Source organism: Silene latifolia, chromosome 6 (genome assembly GCF_048544455.1).
Source record: "Silene latifolia isolate original U9 population chromosome 6, ASM4854445v1, whole genome shotgun sequence".
In the NCBI taxonomy this organism is placed as follows: domain Eukaryota; kingdom Viridiplantae; phylum Streptophyta; class Magnoliopsida; order Caryophyllales; family Caryophyllaceae; genus Silene; species Silene latifolia.
The window spans coordinates 113,556,982-113,579,332 of record NC_133531.1 but is presented as its reverse complement, the minus strand read 5'-3'; the positions used below and the strand labels follow the sequence as shown (position 1 = coordinate 113,579,332).

General features: G+C 37.9%; 2 protein-coding genes and 2 long non-coding RNA genes across 4 annotated transcripts; all 4 read left to right on the top strand.

Moving 5' to 3' along the window:
- The first annotated feature begins 1,730 nt into the window (after positions 1-1,730).
- LOC141587121 (uncharacterized) lies at positions 1,731-8,276 on the top strand. The gene is made up of 5 exons (XM_074408551.1): positions 1,731-2,568; positions 4,306-4,342; positions 4,835-5,071; positions 5,595-5,642; positions 7,377-8,276. The coding sequence occupies exons 1-5, from the start codon at positions 2,243-2,245 to the stop codon at positions 8,061-8,063; spliced, it is 1,335 nt and encodes a 444-aa protein (XP_074264652.1). The 5' UTR covers positions 1,731-2,242; the 3' UTR covers positions 8,064-8,276.
- Positions 8,277-10,613: 2,337 nt separating this feature from the next.
- On the top strand, positions 10,614-11,096 carry LOC141588506 (uncharacterized). Its single transcript, XM_074409946.1, has one exon. The coding sequence runs from the start codon at positions 10,614-10,616 to the stop codon at positions 11,094-11,096; it is 483 nt and encodes a 160-aa protein (XP_074266047.1).
- An 8,231-nt stretch (positions 11,097-19,327) lies between these two features.
- Positions 19,328-19,850, top strand: LOC141658912 (uncharacterized). Its single transcript, XR_012549519.1, has 3 exons — positions 19,328-19,367; positions 19,474-19,571; positions 19,742-19,850. It is a non-coding gene; the product is annotated as an uncharacterized LOC141658912 (long non-coding RNA).
- An 83-nt stretch (positions 19,851-19,933) lies between these two features.
- Positions 19,934-20,891, top strand: LOC141658911 (uncharacterized). Its single transcript, XR_012549518.1, has 3 exons — positions 19,934-20,017; positions 20,529-20,587; positions 20,809-20,891. It is a non-coding gene; the product is annotated as an uncharacterized LOC141658911 (long non-coding RNA).
- The last annotated feature ends 1,460 nt before the right edge of the window (positions 20,892-22,351 follow it).

Here is a 22,351-nt window from a genome sequence, read left to right as displayed (position 1 = left end):
AAATCTTGACCCACGGCTCGTTGACCGGAACTCGAACCGATTCGTTAATTTAGGGTCAAAATCCAATCCAAATGGGTCGATACATTGGGACAAAGAAAAATAGATAGTTTTATTAAAATATGAATATTAAATACTTCATCCTAGTTATATTGTCTCATTTCCCATTTTTGGATGATTTAAGAAATTGTGATGAAATATCAATCCTACCCTTGAAATTAAGAGGAATGGAGACATATCATTGAGAAGAAGAGAATGACGGCTTAATTACCTAGGGGCAATATGGAGGGAGTATGTTTTAATTTAAGAAAAATATATTTTTTTTTTTATTTAAAATATGGTAGGAAAAAGGCGTTAAGTAACTATTTTTTGACCCATGTTCTGAACCTAATCGACTACTGCCTCCATTATTTTATATATGTCATTCTCACATTTCTTCAATATCTCTCAAAATATATAAGTTAATAATATGAAATGTATACTCTTTTGAAAGCAAATTTTATGACGAATCTTATGATATAATTTTCATAATTTTTTCTAGAATATATTTTTATATAATTGAAAGTCAAAGGATAGATCCAAGTCATACAAACCAGCTCGTATTCTAACCCGACCTGTCCAACCCATTGATAGGTCCAAGTCTAACTATTATATGAAAGTCCAAAACTCACATCTCATACTCACATTTGGAATTGTCTTTCAGGTGATAGGTTACCGTCACAAGGTTTAGATTTCTTAGCCTTTATTGGACAAGTTTGAATATTGTTGGCCACAAAAAAAATACAAGTACGAAAGAAGAGCAAAATTGAGGAGATAATTAGCTTCAAAAATTGTTTGTTTTGTTAGAGACTTTGACCGTTGGAGATATTGTGCACAAGTGTAAAGTCCAATCCATAATAATGACTTTGATTAAATCATGTCCCTTTGCCTTTGGTTTATCATTTTCTACAAAGACATGATGAAAGCTCTGCCCCAATCTTTGTCTTCTTCTTCCACACCCTTATTATTCACATGTTCCCAAGAACCTCATTTGCTGTGATCAAACAAAAACATGACCAAAGGTTCTCAAGAATTATTAATGAAAATAGAGGAGTTTTTTTTGAATAAAAATAAAACATGTATAATATCACTCTAAAATTACTAATATCATTCGTTCTGGTGAGACGGTAAATAATACAAGTAGTATGCTCTTAAACACGAGTTGAAATAATTCTCTATTTAAATTTTACAAGTTGAAATAAGTTTCTACTCGTATTTGTTAAGATTTTAGAAGTACTTTTCTTGCACACCTGCACCCCATCTCCATATACCCGTATTTTAAGTTGGTGAATTGTGAGTTAGGTATCACAAATATTTTTACTATCTACTGTGTCCGTGTTTGAGAGTGTATCCAACACCGACACATAAATGATACTCCAAAATACGTGTTAGACACTTAATAAATCGGCCTAAGCGGGTCCAGTTTAGTTTCACCAATTCTAAAAGTATGTAAACATGGTATTTTGAGTTAGTGAGTTGTGAGTCAGCTGTAGTACATAAATAAATGTAGAAACAGAGTGCAATAAACAAATCTTGACTCATTGCATTTGCTCTCCTCTTCTTCACCTCTCACACAGTCACACTGTACCATCTGACATTACTATGAAATCATACAAGTTTATACAACTCACTTCCTGACATTATTTACCACTTTTACCCTTGTATTTATTCGTTGCTGTGCCCTTATAACTTCTGTTTCTACTCACACTTTACTCTCTTCCATTTCTCTCTCTCAAATACATTCACATATTTAGCTAAACATTGTAGTACCAAACTCTCTTTTAAATTCCCCTTTTCTTTCTTCTTCATTGTAATTTCTATTTATTTGTATTTTGAATTATAATAATTTACTTCAACATTTACCAACACTAGTAATATTTCTAAATCTTTCTGCTCTTAACTTTTTACCTCTTTAGATTTATACTTTCTATTTTGTGAATAAAACCCATCTTACTCATACATCATTAACATCAATTTTTCTACATATTTACATTTTATTTCCAAAAAAATCAGTAAAAAAACCCACTTGAGTCTTCAAACTACACCATTTTTCAACCTGAAACACAAAAGAGCATAGTAAAACTCACATGTAAGCCAAATTGAAGCAAAACCCACAAATTATATGACATGAAATCCATGAAAGTTTCAATCTTTATGAGATTTAACATGCATTAATGAGTTGGGTAGTTTCGGATCTAGTTAAAAAATGGGGTGTTCAATGTCAAATTTGGCAGCAAAGTTTGCGTTTTTTCCGCCTTCTCCGGCAACATACGAGGTGAAAAAGAGGGATACGGATGGTAAAGTAGTGGCGGTTTCGACGGCGGCATCGGTACCAATTCCACAAGGAGATGATCCTTTGTTGAATGTTCATGTGATTGAGACTAAAAGAGGAAACAAGATTGTTGGTTTTTATTTGAAGAATCCTTATGCTAGACTTACTCTTCTTTACTCTCATGGCAATGCTGCTGACCTTGGTCAACTTTATGATCTCTTTGTTCAACTCAAAATCAATCTTAGGGTCAACTTAATGGGGTCAGCTTGTTTCCCTTTTTTTTTTCTTCTTCTCTCTTTTGTTTTATTAAGTTTGATTACGATTTGCAGGATTCGAACTTGGGACCTATCGTACTAGATACCTCACACTTGAGTGAGCTATCTTTTGCTATGATTCTACTAGCTTTTAAAATCAAGTGTTTTTTGCATTTTAGTTACCTAGTTTAGCTTAGTGAAAAATTAGAATATGACTTGATTTTAAAGATCAAGTGTTTGTGCATGTTAGGTGAGTTAGTACCAAGTTGTTAGGTGGTGGATGAACCTTATTACTCACTCAATTCCATTCCTTTGTTTACCTTTTTTTATTATTTGTGAGAAGTATCTTAATCAGAAGTAAACAAGTGATTGGGATGGAGAGAGTACAGAGTATTATTTTTTAGAAAAGAAGAAATAAAATTGTTCCCTTATTTGGGTTCAATGAAGTAGTTAGGTGTTAGATTAAACATAGCTTCTAGGATGATGTACATTAGCCATTAGGTTATGTTGGATTGTTGGTAGTAGCCCATATTGTTGTTATATTCACATGATGATGTGATGTTGTTACTTAGATTCATAGTATTTGTTAGGTTAATTGAAACACTTGATGCCACTTTTTGTGTGGTGGGGATTCATTTTACTTTTCAATATGTAAAGTTCTGTTCAATGTTCATGATAGGCCTTAAGTTTTGGGTGAAAAAGCTTTCGATTTACTCACTCACTGAAAGTATGAAAATTTGTACTAAGAAAAGGACTTATGGCACTTGTAACTTGTAAGCTTTATCCAAAAAAATTACTTTTTGAAAATTCTGCGCCTGATAATATATAATCAATCAATAGTTTTCACTTTATGAGTTGAAAATTATATATTTGGTTGTGCTTTCTTGCACGCCCACCAGACACTTCTTTTCATGCATTTCATTTTCAATAACTTGTGTAAGACAGAAGAATCTTTATTAAGCTTTTGTGGCTCTAGGATAAAGCTGCATTATATTTCTTGCAGCCATGATGAATCTTTTTTAATCAATATTCAAGAAACGTGGTCTTTTTTTGAGAAAAAAATGTTAATGTAATGTGAGTATAGGTTCGTCATTAGAGTTAAACTTATTCGAGTTTCTTTTAACATGTATCACTAATTATGTGTTGACTGTTGACTCTAGTGCTTAAGCCTTATATTCGAATACTCGAAAGTTGAAATCTTTCATAGTAGTAGATGCCTTTAAGCACACTGATTTAGGCAGAAAAATTTGCAAAGGTGAAATGGGTGATGGAAGGTGTTGGGACACAAATTGAATCTGGTTAGCTGGGGACGTCACTAAGTTGACATTAATTTTAATCCCGTAAGGGTATTATATGACGGTGACCTTAATCTTGTTAGGTATTACTGCATTCAGAATGTACGCCTTTATTTCCCTTTTCTCCTTGAATTATCCAACATGATTTTTTTTCTCGGATTTAGTGATGTGACTTTTCATGTCAAGAATGTTTATGTTGGAAACATGTTAGAAATATAGGAGTATTTGATTTGACTTGAATGAAATCCAATTCTATGTAGAGTCTCGTTGTCTTGGTAGGCTTTAAATTGGTACGTTTTAGGGAAATATTAATGATTTGCGATTTAAGTTTTGACCGCATAGTTGCATCTTTTATTCTCATGAACCCCTAATTGATTGTCGTCTGTCATTATTTTTGTCATGTCCACTGTTCATGAAATTTTGATACATTGTCTTTAAAAATGTACAGGTATGATTATTCTGGATATGGTGCATCTACTGGTAAGGTAAGCTGATGATATCCTTACACTCAAGTTTACTTCGTCGTTTAAAAAAAAAAAACAAATTATGATCTGTTTATATCATTTACGATGTGGAAAGCTTATTCTCGAAACAACTCGTAAAATTCTGTTTAATCTTAGTGTAGTGCGTTAATATTTTATATAAATAATGGGACCATAGATAATAGATCAAAGATAGTTCTCAAGCTTATGGCATGAATCATTATGTGCCTAAATGGTCACTCCGACCGCGCTTATTGGGTATATTACTCACTTTGTGTCTTGTTGGATCGAGTTGGATCAGTCTGCGTTTGTTCGGATCAGGTTGAATTGAGTTGGTCCCTTTTTGTGTATGATAAGCATGCAGGGCTGTTCGCTAAAGCTGCCATATCATGTGTAGCTATTGTCAATCTTTCAAAGTTTCAATTACCTTATTGCTGCAAGTTAATGAGAGTTTTTATGTTTTTTTGCTTTCTTATGTGTCTTCCTTTGCTGCAGCCAAGTGAGGCCAACACATATGCGGATATAGAGGCTGTCTATCAGTGTCTTCAGACTGAATATGGAACCAGTCAAGAAGATCTTATTTTATATGGACAGTCAGTTGGAAGTGGGCCCACCCTACACTTGGCAAAGAAGCTCCCAAGGCTGAGGGGAGTGGTTTTGCACAGTGCCATCCTCTCTGGGCTTCGTGTTCTATGCCATGTCAAATTCTCATTCTGTTTTGATATGTATAGGGTGTGTTCTCTCTTTCTTACTCCACTGTTTCTTGGAAGACTTCTATTTTTTACAAATCAATATATGTGCATGATTAATTTCAATATAGCTTCAGTTAGGTTGATTATACTGTGGCTAGATGGCACCGAAGATTTAACCTATTCAAGGATCCATTTATGGAAGTTGTGGGTTTTTGACCAATAATCTTAGGCTGTGTATTTTCAAAGTGTAGCCGAAGACTCACTATTTTTGGTTTTGGGTTATGATTGTAAAAGTAAAACAACACACTAAACCAACGGGCCTTTTTATGGGGGAATTATTAGTCGTCCACTGCACAGTTCTGATGGTAAAAGTAAAATATTAGTCAACACAGTTTTTATTAGGGGTCGTCCTGAAATAGCCTCTTCGCTGTGTACATTTAAAACCTTCTTACCCTGCCATTTGTGGGAGCCTTTGATTTGTCGGAGTATATTGTTGTCGAATTATAGTCTCTGTAAGTAAACGTGTTAGAAAAATCCTAACCTTGACAATGTTTATGATGCAGAATATTAGAAAAATCCGGAAAGTGAAAAGCCCTGTCCTGGTGATACATGTAAGTTTGTCTTGATGTGTTTAATCTAAATAACCTGCGACATATGTCTTGATTTATTTGACCTAAATAACCGGTGATCCCCTAGCTTTTTCCTTGACGTCTTTTTTGTGTGATTTATAAAGATGCCTCTTGTTTTCATACACAAAATCATGAGATCCCAAATCTTCCTAATGATATAAGCAAATGGATTGTAAAGTGATACTAATGAGTTTTCTGGGTAAACTTAGCCAGCAAACTTCTTAATGTTTGTGTGTTTATAATGTCCTTCTTAAAATGACTTGTGAAGGAGAGGTTGAGTTCAATTACCTGAGAATGACTATGGAAGTGAGAAAAGCCTCCCTTATGATGGTCTTAAGCGGTTTGAAATTTTGAATCTAGACTGATACTAAAAAGAAAAGTTATTTTCTGAGGCTACAGTAAGGTCAAAGTTTAGAAGAGCTGCAAATTTTATTTAGGTCTCTTAAATAATGTATAACAATTAACAAAGCCTTTTTATTTGAGCATACAATACGATATTATATAATCTACCAACCATTAGGACACTTCTTGGCTACTTCTATCAATCCCCTTGAAAGTTACTCAGAGTTAATTAAGTTGGCCAGTTGGGTTACCATGGTCTCTCTTGCTGCAATTTCAGTCCTAAAATTTCTTATTTCCACCATGTCTCCATGGTTTATGAACTAACCACTTTCGAGAGACACATTTAAAGCAAGGAATTCTGGTTGAATCTTGTCTGATTTATTTGATCACGACATAAATTTGTTCTCTGTGTCCCAGAATAACTTTTCAACTTAAAGATTATACGTGAACATGCGATTTCTAAAACTTGTGGGTCTTCCTATAGGGGATTTGTGAACGACTGATGTAGTTTCAAGTTCATGTACTTTATTAAATACCCAGTGACCTGAAATGTAAGGACTTTGGCTTTAAAATTACTATACAATTTGATACTTTGATTGTACTAAAATAGTGAATGTCAAATCTTCCATTTCAATTCCTGTGTTTTGTTCTGTTAAAGTGAGACTCCATCAACGTTAAGAAGTCAAAAGGTTTCATTTATTTTAGGATGGTGGGAATAATGTTTGTTGGTCAAACTGTGTTCTTAAAAATATACAAGGGCATTCGATGGCCATATATTATAATTATGGTACAAATTGGTTTTGGTTCACATTACTTGTTTGGCTGACAACACAAATTGGAAAACGGAGGAACTTGTAATTTTTACCTTTGGCCATTCGCAAACCACCTCTTTGTGCTGTTAATACAGCTGCGAACATCTGCGCCCCCGCCTCGCAATTTGCGGGAGCCCCTTGGGTAATGTTTTCGGAAGTGGCTTACCTTCTCCCCCATACTTTATGGGAGTTTCTCGATCCACTGAGTGATGTGAATTTATAAATATTAAACGTTACTACTAGGTTTGGTCACAAGTCACGTTTGACATCGTTGCTACAGTTGTTACTGACAGTTGCATATAAAGGCTCGTCCTTATTGGTTTTTGAAATAAATCGATTATAATGGAAGAGAGAGACATATAATTATATGGGAGTTCTGTGAGGTCTGAAGAACTTTAAGCTCTTTACATTCTCACTTATTGTGAATATTGTATGGGATGGTCTAACATGTGAGACTAATCCAACTACGTGAGTATTACTCGTTTAATTACATGGTTCATGAGCAGGTCTTATAGAATAAGTATGTGTCTCATATGTGTCAACCCCCATTCATACGATGCAGGGAACGGAAGATGACGTGGTTAACTGGCTACATGGAAATGGGCTGTGGAAGCGTGCAAGGGAACCCTACGAGCCATTGTGGATAAAAGGCGGTGGACATTGCAACTTGGAACTATACCCAGATTATATCCGCCATCTTTGTCGGTATGTCCATGAAATGGAAAACATAAACACTCAAATACGCCTCAAGAAAATCAGACAGGATCTCAAACTTCCCAAGAAAGCCACCCATCCTTCTACTGTCACCACTTGCAACCGGTCTTGTAGCTGTTTAGACTGTTGTAGCTGCACCTGTAAAATGAAATGTTGGCGGCCCAATTGCTCGAGTTGCTGTCGGCCCAATTGCTCGAGTTGCTGTCGGCCCAATTGCTCGAGTTGCTGTCGGCCCAATTGCTCGAGTTGTTGTGGGCCCAAATGCTCGAGCTGCACCTGCTGCCCAACTTGCCCAGATTGTTGTTGTTCTGTGAACTGTTGCAGTTGTTTCCGTTGGCCTAAATGCTCAGGTTGCTGTGGGCCTAGCTGCTTCAAATGTCCTAAACCGACATGCTTGGGTTGCTCATGCAAAGGATGCTTTTCGTGCAAAGGATGTTTCTCGTGCAAAGGGTGTTTTTCGTGCAAAGGTTGCTTTTCGTGGATTTGTTGTGGTGGCTGCTGTTGTTCGTCGACAAAGCAAAGGCAAGAAAGTTAATGAATGTGCATGTGGGTTGTATATACAGAGTTGCTGGAAAACAAACTGTAATATGTGCAGGAATTAGTGTACCAAAAAAGGATTAGGAAGATGTAGCTAGCTTAAGGGACATAATTTGTTCTTTCTCTGCCGCCCTCGTCTTTGAATTCACACATTTTGTACTTGAAATTTGTGTGTCTGCTCTCTTCATGATTTCTTAAGCTTCTGTGCTGATAATGGGTGCACCTTGATGTGTCGGATCAGCGCTTGACAGCTCTTAAGTTTGTGTTTATTGCTACTGTCCACGCAATGATTTATACACTTCCCGGAAAGATGATCTCTAGGACTCCAGGAGTATTAATTTGGATCTCTGGGCATGCATATTGCTACTGTGATTCTAGGTTCCAGGAGACTTGGCTCATTTGATTTATACCTTTATACACCTTTTACTTACTTTGGTGATCCCTACCTCGTGGGCTTTCTGTCTCTTCTCCCTCCATGGCTCACTGCCCCAGTCACCATCGTCTCCATCTCCGACCCAACACTAGACATCAACCAACACTTCCTCCCCTACTTTCATTACTATCCCTCAGTTTCATCTCCTTTCTCTGTCAACCCTGTCCCACCAGGACCATCATCTATGCTGCTAATTCACAGCCAATAACTCTGGAGTTGTGCTTGGGCTACTTGGTTTGGCTCACCTGCAGATCCGAAACCAGGTAAATTGTAGGGGAGCTGATAGTAATGTATTGTGTCGGTCTAAGAGGGTGATTTTATCACCCTCGTGTCTTTTAATATGGGTCTTTTAGTACACTTTTCCTAGCATTTGGCAATTGGTTATATGGTGGTAACTTGTGCATTTTACCTCGGTTGGACACTCAATCTTAATGCACGGAACCCGAGAGGCAAATGAAGCACTTTTCAAAGGCCAAGACAAGGCACGAGAGGATCACTTGTAACCCGAAAACCAGTTGGGAGAAGTAGGAATGAAGATTAGAAGAAATGAAGGCATTTGAAGAGGTCTAGCTCTTGGAATATAGAAGTCCCAAAAAACGAGTCTGTGCGCAGCCTGCGCAAACAGGGTGCGCAGGTGCGCACTATTGCGCAGGCAAGAACAGTGGTTGCGCAGCCTGCGCAGTCTGCGCAGCTCTGCTATACGGGTTTTCCAATCTCCTTTTTGGGCTTCTTAAGTGGAAATCTTTCTAGGTTTTCGTGAAGCCCCATATATACCCGAGAGTTTGAAGACCTAAAACATTCAACTACCATCCTATCATCTCATCTGATCTCATTTTGAGGGTTTTAATCTTGTAATAATTTAGAGGACTATTTTCCATTCAAGTTGTAATCTTTCTTTGTTTTTGGGTTTTATAAAGACTATGGAAGGCTAAATCCTTCCCTACTTGGTGTAATCCATTGCAAGCTTTCATCTTTATCATTGTATTGACTCTTTAATCTCTACTCTTTCATTTATTTCAATTTCTAAGTTTGAATGTCATGATGAATGTTTTGTTGTGAGAAATAATTACCCTTGCCTCTTTAATGTTCATCTATTGCTTGTTTATTGCAAAGTTCCTTGCTTTTGTGATAACTTGTTGAAGCATCTCATGATTATTGATATCTTGGTTTAAAGTATCAACCTTTGTGAGTAGAAATTGATTGTATCATTGGGTTTGTTGGTTTAAACATATCTTTGTGATATCCCATTTACTTTCCTCTTGGTTTTGTTCTTCATGCTCTTGGCTACAATTACTACATGGTTTAATGTTAGAATTTGTAGTTTAAGTAGGATTATCATTGTTGGCTTAGATAGTGGTAATCAATTGCTTGAGGATTGTTGTTGGGTAAATGAAATTGGAAAGAAAGAGTCTTGCTTTGAGAAAAGTTGGAACTTGTACGATTATACCAAGTATTCACCTCTTATAATTGTTACTTGCATACCAAGTGTTTGTTACCTTGTCTCATAGGAAAACTCACATCTCCTTGATTTTGTTACTTATTTTCTCCATGCCAATTCTCCATATATGTCTCTCTATTGTTGTTCATTGTTGATAACCATTGTTTGTTTATAGTCTTGTGTTTTGCCCATCTTAATTGATCTAAATTCAAGTCTTTAGTCTTAAATCCCTTCTCTTGGGTTCAACCCTTACTTCCCTTTGCTACTATTCTTAATTGCATAGTGTAGAGTTGAGTTTGGTTTATAAATTGTTAATTTGATAGGTTAATTCTAGTATATTACGACACCTAGTCTTTTGCCCTATCAAATTTTGGCGCCGTTGCTGGGGAAGGGCAACATAGCTAAAGGCTTGATTGTTAAATTGCATGTTAGTTATTTCTCTTCTCTTTGTTTTGATAAGTAAGTGGAAGTTCTAACTTGTGTGTGTAGTGCGAAGGTTTACGTTTAGTTCTCCACAACACGGTGAATCAACCCCCGTGAAAGAGGACGCTTTTGGAGCATATTCGTGGTTATTTACTAATCCTTGGTACCAAAGAGCACAAAGAGAACATAGAGTAGAAGAGGCACCTTTAGAAGAACCTATTGAAGTAAATCCGATTGAAGTAGAGTATCCCCCTATGGCAAATGACACGAGAACCATCCGGGAGATACGAGCAAGGAATTATGATGAGCAACCCTTGTGTATCACCTATCCCCCTTTAGGAGCCAATGCAAATTTCGAACTCAAAGGCTTCTTTATCCATAACTTGCCTAAGTTCCATGGCCATGCGGGGAATGACCCAAACCGTCACCTTTCGGAATTTCACATGATGTGTGAAGGTGCTATTCCGAATGGGGTGACGGAGGATCAATTCAAATTACGGGCCTTCCCATTTTATTTGTTGGATTCGGCCAAAGATTGGCTCTTTTATCTTGCTCCGGGATCTATAAGAACTTGGAAGGAAATGAAGGCGGCTTTTCTTGAGAAGTACTACCCCGATGCACGTCACAACCGTGCTAAGAAGGCCATTACTACCATAGAACAAGACCTCAATGGTGAAACTATGTATGAGTATTGGGAGAGGTTCAAAAAGTTGGTAGCTCAATGCCCATACCTGTAGGGTAATATCCGTATAAAACCCTTAAATTATAGGATTATAACGCAAATTTAATACGTGATTTATAGTCATAAACGAAAAGCAATGAAAAATGATAAAGCACAAGAATTAACCTTCGGTCCTAGTGCAATTCGGCAATGAGAGATCAAAGTAGATCTCCTCCTAATTGTTGCACCCAAGATCGTCTGAGAAATGCCCTTGTGCTAGAATGTATCCTCTAATTGCCTTGCAATATTGAGAGGATTGTTATGTGAGTTTTCTTTTAGATGTGAGATCTAAAGTTTTGAGAGAAATGTTTCTCAAAACCCTAATTATTTTCACAAATGAGTGATTAGGGCAAAAGGAGAGAAAGCTCTCCTTTTGTGCTTGGTTCGGCCGTGAGCTTCAAAATGGGGAGAGTGGGCTTTCCACTTTCTCTTATTTTTAACTCGTGGTACGACCCGAAATTCGCTAAATGTATATGACACGGTTTCATTATAAATCGTCATCGGTTATCGGTTATTAAAGCATCAACTAATGACACGGATTAGTTGAATTATTAATACATGTCCGACAAAGACAATATTGTATAATTAATTCAATATACATTAATTAAATATAATCGTTTATATTTAATTTACGAATTAACTGTTTAATTCGCCTTAGCCCATTTTATTTAATCCGTATTAAATAAAATATCTCAACATCGCATTTTAACTAATTATTAGTCAAATAACTCGGACTAACTGGTTAGTCAAATTTGGCATCAACATGACTGTATTTTCATACCGTCACATCTCTCAAACGTATCCTATAGGTGTGACTTTTAGGGACCAGTTGATCACCGCCATCTGTATGACAATAACGTCAAACTTATCTAGCAAGCCAACCGTTATTGATAACGTGGACCAACTGATTATAATACAAAAGTATACCCTTTGATCCTTTTAGAGATTTACAAGTCCTTGCACTAACTGTAAAGGACACCAGCCCCAACAAGCTCCCACTTGTCCGTACAAGTGTATGTGCAATGACGTTATCCACACTAACTGGAGGACACAGCTCCAACAAACTCCCACTTGTCCGTACAAGTGTATGTGCGATAACCGATTCTCATATTCATTTAAAATTTCTCCCACTCAATGTAAAACAATTTGCAGATCCGGATCCGCAAAGGTCGTATTTTACAATCGATCTGTATCTAGAGTGGTTTCCCCGACTAGAGAGTAACTTAACTGATAAAACGAATTCGTATTCGAGCATGGCCATGCATTTCGATTCTGACTCCTCGAGTGGCCCTGAGAAATATCGAGTACCTGATAAAGGCTGAATATTTCCTACAACTCGAACTCCTTCCGATCTAAGCACAACATGAAATGACCCAGAAACAATCTACTTGGCCTCCTGTTACGGATGACCGTGAGAAAGAAACCAAAGTCACCCAAAATCTGTCTTAGTCTCAAGAGACAGTCGATAGTCAAAAGAATCGACTCTTAGGATCACCATGAAGGTCCTATCCACGACCGGGCACCGAATGTTATAAAACATTTAGGACTCCACGTTGATGTCACAATTGTGTCCTACGAGATATCCGTATAACACGCTTCTGTGATTGGTCAGTCAACCGGTTGACTTATGGCTCGTTGAACCCACCATCAACCAACGTCACAAAATAATTACCTTGAGTTATCAGCTCACGTGGGCAATTAAGGACCAAAACTATAATGTTTGTTCAGTTCACTTTGTGGTGTTCAAAATTTGTCGTACAAATCCACATGAAAAATAAAATATATAAAATATCAAAACGATGATGTCGTATAGAGTACAAAAGAGAATGAATCTAATCCATAAAAGAGTACTACAACTTAGGAACACGTTTAATTCCCATGGAATTAACATGCCCTTCATGCTTATCTTGTCGTAATGGTTTAGTGAGAGGATCTGCTATGTTATCATCTGTAGCAATCTTTTCTATCACTACTTCCTTTTGCTCCACGTAATCTCGGATTAGATGAGCTTTCCGTTGTACATGTCTAGACTTGTTGCTAGACTTAGGCTCCTTAGCTTGGAAGATGGCACCTCTATTGTCGCAATAGATGGTGATCGGGTCATTCGAACTAGGCACTATGGATAGTCCTTGTAAGAATTGACGCATCCATATCGCTTTCTTTTTGCTTCGGACGCGGCATAGTACTCGGACTCGTCGTAGAATCTCTGTAACACTTTGTTTGGAACTCTTCCAGCTGACTGCAGCGCCATTAAGAGTAAAAACGAATCCAGACTGAGATTTCGAGTCATCTCGATCCGTTTGGAAGCTAGCATCTGCGTAACCGGTTGCGCATAGCTTTTGATCGCCTCCATAAGTCAATGCCCAATCTTTAGTCCTCCGTAGGTACTTAAGAATGTTCTTGACAGCCATCCAATGTGATTCACCTGGATCTTTGTTGGAATCGACTTGTCATACTCAATGCATATGCCACGTCCGGACGTGTGCATATCATGGCATACATGATTGATCCTATAGCCGAGGCATAAGGAATCCGTGTCATGCGCTCTTTCTCTTCCGATGTCTCGGTGCCCGAGACTTGCTCAAATGCACCCCTGGAGCCATAGGAAGAAACCCCTTCTTGGAGTTAGTCATCTTTGAATCTCTCTAGGACTTTGTCTATGTAAGACTCTGATCGAGAGATAACATCCGTCGTGATCTATCTCGATAGATACGGATGCCCAGAATTCTTTGTGCCTCACCCAGATCTTTCATCTGGAAATGATTTTTCAACCATACTTTCACCGAAGTTAAGAGAGGTATGTCATTCCCAATCAGGAGTATGTCATCGACATACAATATTAGGAAGACAATCTTGCTCCCACTCGACTTGATATAAAGGCATGGTTCCTCGACCGATCGAGTAAATCCATTTTCTTTAATCACATGGTCGAAGCGATGATTCCAACTCCGAGATGCTTGCTTAAGTCCATAAATGGAACGCTTAAGCTTGCATACTTTCTTAGGATTTTGTGGATCGATGAAACCTTCGGGTTGTACCATGTACAACTCTTCCTCCAAAAAGTCGTTTAAGAAGGCGGTTTTCACATTCATCTGCCAAATTTCATAGTCATGAAAAGCAGCAATCGCTAAGATAATCCGAATGGAACGCAGCATGACTACGGGTGCAAAAATTTCATCGTAGTGCAAACCTGGCACTTGGGTGAAACCTTTAGCAACTAGTCGTGCTTTATAGATATCTTGTTGACCTTCCACAGAATGCTTTATCCTGTAAAGCCATTTGCATTGAAGGGGACGAACCTTAGCAGGTAAGTCAACAAGATCACATACGTTGTTCTCATACATAGAGTCCATCTCGGATTGCATGGCCTCAAGCCATAACTTTGAGTCGGAACTAGTCATGACACCTTTATAGGTTGCGGGTTCACTACTCGTTAAGAGTAGAACGTCATCTATGTCATGTTCCTCGACCATACCAATGTATCTGTCTGGAGGAATAGAGACTCTTCCCGACCTCCTAGGTTCCTCAGGAATATTAACCGCAGCCGGGATTGAGGGAACTGGTTCCTCCAATGGTTGCTCGGTATTTGGTTCTGGAATCTCCGACAGGTCGAAGGTTCTATCACTCTTTGCATTCTCGAGAAATTCCTTCTCTAAGAATGTCGCACTAGCCGCAACAAAAACACGTTGTTCGGTTGGCGAATAGAAGTAATGACCAAGTGTTCCTTTAGGATAACCTATAAAGTATGTCTTGACCGATCGCGGGCCGAGCTTATCCTCGTGTCTCCACTTGACATAAGCCTCACAGCCCCAAACCCGTATAAAGGACAAGTTAGGGACCGTTCCCTTCCATAGTTCATATGGAGTCTTGTCAACAGCTTTAGACGGACTTCGGTTAAGTATTAGAGCGGTGAAAGAAGAGCATAACCCCATAATGAGTCGGGCAACACGGTGTGACTCATCATGGATCGAACCATATCAAGTAGTGTTCGATTTCTCCGTTCGGACACACCATTCAACCGAGGTGTTCCGGTGGAGTTAAGCGTAAGGCAATCCCACAGTCTTTAAGGTGTTGATCAAACTCGTGAGAAAGATACTCGCCACCACGATCTGAATGTAGTGTTTTAATCTTTCTACCCAATAGGTTATGTACCCTATTCTGGTATTCTTTGAATTTTTCAAAGGATTCACTTTTATGCTTCATTAAGTAGACATAGCCATATCTACTTAAATCGTCCGTGAAAGTGATGAAATACCTATAGCCTTCTCGTGCGGTGATTGACATAGGTCCACATACATCCGTGTGTATGAGTCCTAATAGGTCAGCAGCGCGCATTCCAACACCTTTGAAGGAAATTCGAGTCATCTTACCGATGAGACATGATTCACACGTGCCAAATGATTGAAAATCAAAGGCCGAGATAGCTCCATTTTTGATGAGCTGTTTTACGCGTTTCTCATTGATGTGTCCCATACGGCAGTGCCATAGATAAGTTTGATCTTTGTCACCAACCTTTAACTTTTTATTCATTACGTGTAATATTTCGGTGGTCTGATCTAAAACATAAATTCCGTTCATGGAGACTGCCTTGCCATAAATCATATCGTGTAATGAGAAAATGCAAGTATTATTCTCTATTACAAATGAAAATCCAAGTTTGTCAAGTGCGGAAACTGAAATAATGTTTTTGGAAAGACTGGTACATAATAGCGATTATATAAAAATAACTCAAATCCGCTAGGAAGTCTGGATCACATATGTTCCCCTTGAGACGCGCAGCCACTCGTGCTCCATTCCCAACACGCAGTCCACCTCACCCTTTACGAGGGGTTCGATGTTTCGGAGCCCCTGCACATGATTACACAGATGAGAACCACAACCAGTATCAAGTACCCAAGTTCCGTAACTTGCATGGTTAATCTCAATCATATGAATAAAAGTAGAAGAGGATGAAGACATACCAACAGGTTTAACGCGACCTGCCTTTAAGTCCTCATGATAAACAGGACATGTACGCCTCCAATGCCCAGTCTTGTGGCAATGATGGCATTCCATGTTTTCATTCTTGCTCTTTGTCGCGCTTGATGAGTTGCTCGACTCACCAGGCCCACTCTTACCTGAACCCGACTTCTTGAACTTCGGTTTACCCTATCGCTAGGTTTGCTCGAGCTTTGCCCTTACCCTTCCCCTTGTTTGTCACAACGAGAACATCCTGTTTCAAGCTCCCACTGAACTTCATGTCTTTCTCGGTCTGTACGAGAAGGGAGTGCAGTTCATGGGGACTTTTCTTCAAATCATTCATATAGTAATTCGCTCTAAAGAGCGCAAAACCATCGTGTAGTGAATGAAACATGCGGTCAATCACGATGTTCTCGCTGATTTTACAATCAAGCGTCTCCAGTCTCTCGACATTCTCAATCATGCTGAGAATGTGTGGACTAACCGGTTGGCCCTTCTGGAGTCTCGCATCAAAGAAGCGAGTGGTATGCTTATAGGTCACGATTCTCGGTGCTTTCGAGAATTCCTTGGTGAGCGTGGTGAAAATCTTGTTTGCACCTTGGGCTATGAAGCGTTTCTGCAAATTGGATTCCATTGCAAAAATGAGTACGTTTTTAATCGCACCCGCTTCCATGACGAAATCGTTATAAGTGGCGATCTCGTTAGCTCCAGCCGTGGGGCCTGGGTTTGACGGGATGGGCTCTAGCAGAAATTTGAGCTTCCGTCGCCAGCCAGCGGCGGCAAAGATTCCGTAATGCCGCCTCCCGATCCGCGAAGTTTGATCCATCATTCTTGATCGAGTTGATCGATTCATCCGATTCATGAAGATCGAAGCCGGACTCACGGTCCAATGTGGCACTTGGCATTGGGTCGTCAAGCACGGCCACCATTTTGTTATTTTGCAGTTTAAGTAATCGTGATCTACACTGAAAAAGAAAGAAAAACAAGAACGAAATAAGCAACTCATCGAGGTGATTTAAGTCTATTTAAAATTCATTTTAATCGTGTAGACTCATTGCACTTGCATAATTGATCTCCCTCAAGAATAATACAAGTGATCCCAAGACTCAATTTCCGTAAATTGATAAGCCAACTGTTTAGCTAATTCTTTCCACTAGTAGAAAAAATCCCTATTGCGTCTATTGAGTTACGTCAGTTCTTAAAAAACCGACGAAAAAGGTATCAACTAGAGGCGGGAAAGCAATTTTCGCCCTATAGCATCACTTTCTGCGTCAGTTCTGCTTTAAAACTGATGTATTTATTGCGTCGGTTATAAAAAAAACTAACGTATTTAATCTAATGAGTCAGTTATACTTCCTCCATTCAACTCCACTCTACCTATTTCACTTTTGTACACTATTCATAATTGTGTATTCAATTTCGATTTTCTCTCGATACGTAAGTGAAAATATATTCATATGGGATCTTGTTTGATTCGTCTTTACGAGTACATTAAAAATACCTAACTTTTATAATTTTTGCAAATACGTAGCTAACGATATTTAGCGCGTAAAATACGCGTTGGCAAACGTGAAAAAGGATAGTGGTAGAGTGGAGTTGAATGGAGGAAGTATGACATAACCGATATAAATGTGCTAAACTTTTGCATCGGTTTTACTTCGTACTTATAACAACCGACGCATCAATTCCCCTATATTACTAATTACCATTTACCTCTCTCAAAACTTGCCAATTATATGAAACCCTTCAATCTTCATCATTATACTTGGTTTTCTAGTCGAAGCCTTGGGTCTTTCCACTGATCACCGCACGCCCTCCTTCCCTCGACGTCGTTGCACCACTGCCGCACACGATCAAGTCGTTCCACAACCGCTGCGTCTTCAGATCTAACAAAATGGCTTTGTGTTTATCAATTCGGCGTACCATCACCACTCCGCCTATCACGCACGCGAGCCATCGTGAGATGCCACCAATCACTATTCTAGGTATTCTTTTTGCTTAATTTGATTTCAATCTTTAATTATTTTTGTATAATTTGATTTTGGGGCAGGTTTAATTGTAATTTAGGGTTAGGATAATTCGAACAATTGCAATCTTTCTCCACTTAATTTGTAAACCAGGTTTCGGTTAATGAGGGATTTTAATTGAAGTTGCTATTGAGACACTATTTTAATGTAATTTGCGGGAACCATTGAGACACTATTTTAATGTAGTTGTATTGAGGCACTGGGTCAATTCAGGGTTTGATGTTTGAAATTAAACCCAATTGAGTTGATTTCAATTTCATTTTTGTTTCTTCAGTCAATTAGCTTAATTCAATTGATGGGTTTTCTGGGTTTGATTTGATTACGTGTAAACATTGAATCTTGAGCTCTTTACAGCTTAAGTGAAGATGAAGGGTGTGGTATTTGACAATGGTGGTGGTACATAATGGGGTGTGCGCGATATGTTTGGATAGTATTGAGCTTCAGGAATCTGCCCTTGTTAAAGGTTGCGACTTGCGAGCATGCTTACTGGTTTGTCCTCCTTTTTTTCTGAGACTTCTAATTTTTCGATTGTTTTCCTCTGTTGAATTTTTTCAATTGATTGCATTATTTGATTTTGAGTAAAAAATGGATTATTGAACTGATTTTGGGTTAGAGTTATCCATCAGAGGGATGACTGTGAGCTTATCATTGTCAACGACCCTTTCATCATCTTTGAATACATGGCACTTCTTGTGTTTGTTTTTGGTAGATTAATGTTGATAACATTTCCTATAATTGGGGTTTATTGATTTTGGGTAAGACTTGTTGTGAACTGATATTGTGTTATATGGGTTATCTCATAATTTTGAGAAATCTCATTCATTCAACTCGTAATTTTATCTTATTTCACAAAAAAGTTGGTCCATCTAACCTTTACCAAAGTCCTTCCTTTCATATGACTAGTAGCAGTAGTAGAAGTACATGAAAGCATTAACTCGACAAATTAAAGAGTGGCGTTCTGTACTCTTCAACTTATTAGTTTATCTTAACTTCTTTTTAACTGAATTTCCTGAACAAGTTACAAGTTAAATCCATTATGTTCCTTGGAGCGACATCGTTATCAGTTCTTTCTTTCATATGGTCGGTTGTACTTTTCTATTGTGGGTGTGATTACTGGTTTGATTCTTTATTTTCTGGGGTACGAGACTTCCCAATACACCAAGGTTAGTACAGTAAGAAGAAAGTACATATTGAGTATTGTTCGCACTGTCCAGTGTTTTGTGGCCACTGTTCGCCTGCCATCGACCATTTGATGATAACCCCCACCCCATCCATGTATGGCTGCTCCTTCAAATTTGCTGGTAATTTGTTTATATTCAGATTTCAATTGTTTCAATTAAATACCAGATTCATTTATTTGATGATAATAAAATAGTTAAGGTTAATGGAATCTTGTCGATGCAGCAGTGTAAAGCGGCGTTGGATGTGGTTGAGTTTTCAGATGTTACTTCGGATGATGAATTAGCTTCTTTTTTGCTGATATTATTACCCAAATGGCTCTTGATGTGAGTTTCTTAATTTGTTTTATTTTGCCCAAAATTGTGCTTTCGCCGTAATTGTTGTTTTTAGTATGGGCTAGTTATATAATATTTTCAAAACATTTTGACGGCTTTCTGAAATGGTTTTCTCTGATAGTTTATTATGGAGGTTTTGAAATGTAAATTTTGAATGCCAGGATGAGCTAGAAAACATGGCATGGAAGATGCCTGGTTGCCACCATGGAGGTTCTGCTTTGTTCAAACTGATGGTGGATGCTACTTAATCACAAGGTACGGACCTGTATCTTAAATGGTCCTTTTGCTTTGTTAATTTTGTTGGAGACAGTCATGAGTGTAGGAGTGAGCTCATGAATTTTTTTTGTGCAGTATAGAGGACATCTTTTAAAGGAAGGCGGTGCAAGTCAAATACAAAAATGTCATCTTCATTTGCACCTTGGTTTGACGGGTTACAGGTTACTCTCCTTCTCTCTAGCTAGCTTTATGCCAATTGCTTTGCATATTGAGTACAATTTTAAGTTTCAAACGTTCATGAGAATTGTGTTGTGTATGGACATTCCAGGATACGCTTAGTTGATTGTTGAATGACATCAGTTAAATGAATATGTGATGGTATATCCTTATCATTAGATGTGTGTGTGGTGTTTACATCCGACGAGTAGAGCCGTTGAGTGTCTATCGACTACTGTGTCAATTTACATTTCGCCTTCTTCAGTTTGTTGTATTTATACCCTCTCTAGATGATGAAGGACTAAGAGTATACGATATCACTTGTTCTCTTTCTTGTTGATACCACATTCAGTACTAGAATTGTTTCAGCTGACAAACTGGCTGAGGTTTCAGCCTTTACGTCTGTACTATAGGTAGTTAAATTGCCTCCCATGTTTCTACAGTGTTCTCTTAGTGAGTGGTATTGTTTTGAGGGTTGTTCTTCTACTAACAAATGCTCTTATTTAATTCATATAGGACATTCATGGGGACCAATCTAAATGTGTTATGGGAAAAATTTCTAGTTCAATCAGAAGGTAGCTTATCAATGGTTCTTTTATTTGATGCTCTATTTGTTAGGACTAATGTGAAAATTTTGCACATGTTTGTAGTTCTATACTTCTGATTGTTATATCTTATAGTCTTGTTTAATTATTCTAATTTGGTTTCAAGATTAGTTTAATTTGAAACTGGGACTTCCCATTTTTTTCATACACTGACATGCCCTTGCTTGTTTGCTGAATCCATGTCCCCATAGGTTATTACTCGGTTAAAGAAAAAGGTGATGACCTCAAAGACCTTGCACATTTCTCACGTCGAAGCTCTTCAAAATTAATGGTGTACGTTTGCACAAAGCAAGCACAGATATTACATGGGAAGAGATGTCGACTTTAACATCTAACAATCCCCGGTGCATTGAAGAGGTGTATGTGAACAAGGGTTTTATATTCTTGATCTTCATAATACATCACGTCCCCGCATTCATTTTTCAACCATGTATATGAATTTGGCTAGAGAAGTTTCGGCTAGTAGATGTTTAGAGATCATTTAGTATAGATTAGCTTAGTAACTAAGACGTTTGTGAGATTTTGTATACATTGGATTGTATTTGGAACGTTGTTGGGTTGAATGAAATTTAATGTTACTTTACATGTTATGTATTGGTGGCTGGTTGGATTCTTGTTGTAGGTTTTCAAGCTTTTGTATTCGAATTGTTAGTTTTACGAGATTTTCGGCAACAAATTTTTGTATATAAAAAAAACATTAATTGCATCCGTTTCTGATGACAAATGAGCAAATGGTTCTTAAAACAATTTATCAATTGCATCAGTTTTTTCTGGTAGAACTGACGCAAAAAATAAAAGGAAATGCATCGGTTATGTGAAGAACTGACGCAAATGACACCTTTTTGCGTCGGTTTTTAAGACACAACTGACGCAAATGTTAACTTTTTGCGTCGGTTCCAAAACAGACGCATATCAAATACGACCCCTCGATATACGTCAGTAAAAAACCGACGCAAAAGGCCTTTTACAACTGACGCAATAGGGGTTTTTTCCATTAGTGTTCGTAAGAACTCTTGGTCGATAGATTTCCGTAAATCCTATCTATAGTCCACCATGATCACAGGATCGTACGAGTGACCATAGCGTTGAGATAAAATAGGTCAATCGGTTCCAACTTACCCGACGTAGAAGGGGTCATATTATGCCTACCGACGAAGAAGGGACTCATTGGAGTTTGACCTATAAAGACCATTCTCAATTTTGGTTTATACGAGGAAGATCCCATCAACTAAGTTTAAATTCATTTTAAGTGAACGAATAACTAGCAACTGCGTGAATGAATTAATTTAGATGATGGCTTAAATCGTGTGACACATGAATGTCATAGAAAACTAACGCGTGACCACTATATGAGTCAGTTTTCATGCAATTATTAGGTGGTTTGGTTTTAGGCGGAATATGATGCAATCTATCACGATAAAATAAATAAATGAATGCAATACGTAAATAAAAATTCCTAGTGTGGCCTATCCTAGTAAAGAGAACATAATACAACTTTGGAATCCACCATTGGACCCGAGAAGCTTGTCTTGATGTTCCATCTTTGTCCATGCAGCGGGAGTGAGCATCCGATCTCCATCTTTAGTCTTCTCAAAATTACAATTAAAATTTACAAAATATAAACCTATTTACATTCTAAATAAAAACTGTAATTAAAAGAAATAAAAGGGAGATACGAGATCTCAAAATACAACCAAGACCGTGTTCCATCATTACGGTAACACGTTCTACTAA

Bases quoted from the DNA above. Each gene is read 5' to 3' on its own strand.
- LOC141588506 (XM_074409946.1), top strand. From the start codon at position 10,614: ATGGCAAATGACACGAGAACCATCCGGGAGATACGAGCAAGGAATTAT.
- LOC141587121 (XM_074408551.1), top strand. From the start codon at position 2,243: ATGGGGTGTTCAATGTCAAATTTGGCAGCAAAGTTTGCGTTTTTTCCG. The intron at 4,343-4,834 runs GTAAGCTGATGA...CCTTTGCTGCAG, and splicing joins ATGGTGCATCTACTGGTAAG to CCAAGTGAGGCCAACACATA. The intron at 5,643-7,376 runs GTAAGTTTGTCT...CATACGATGCAG, and splicing joins GCCCTGTCCTGGTGATACAT to GGAACGGAAGATGACGTGGT.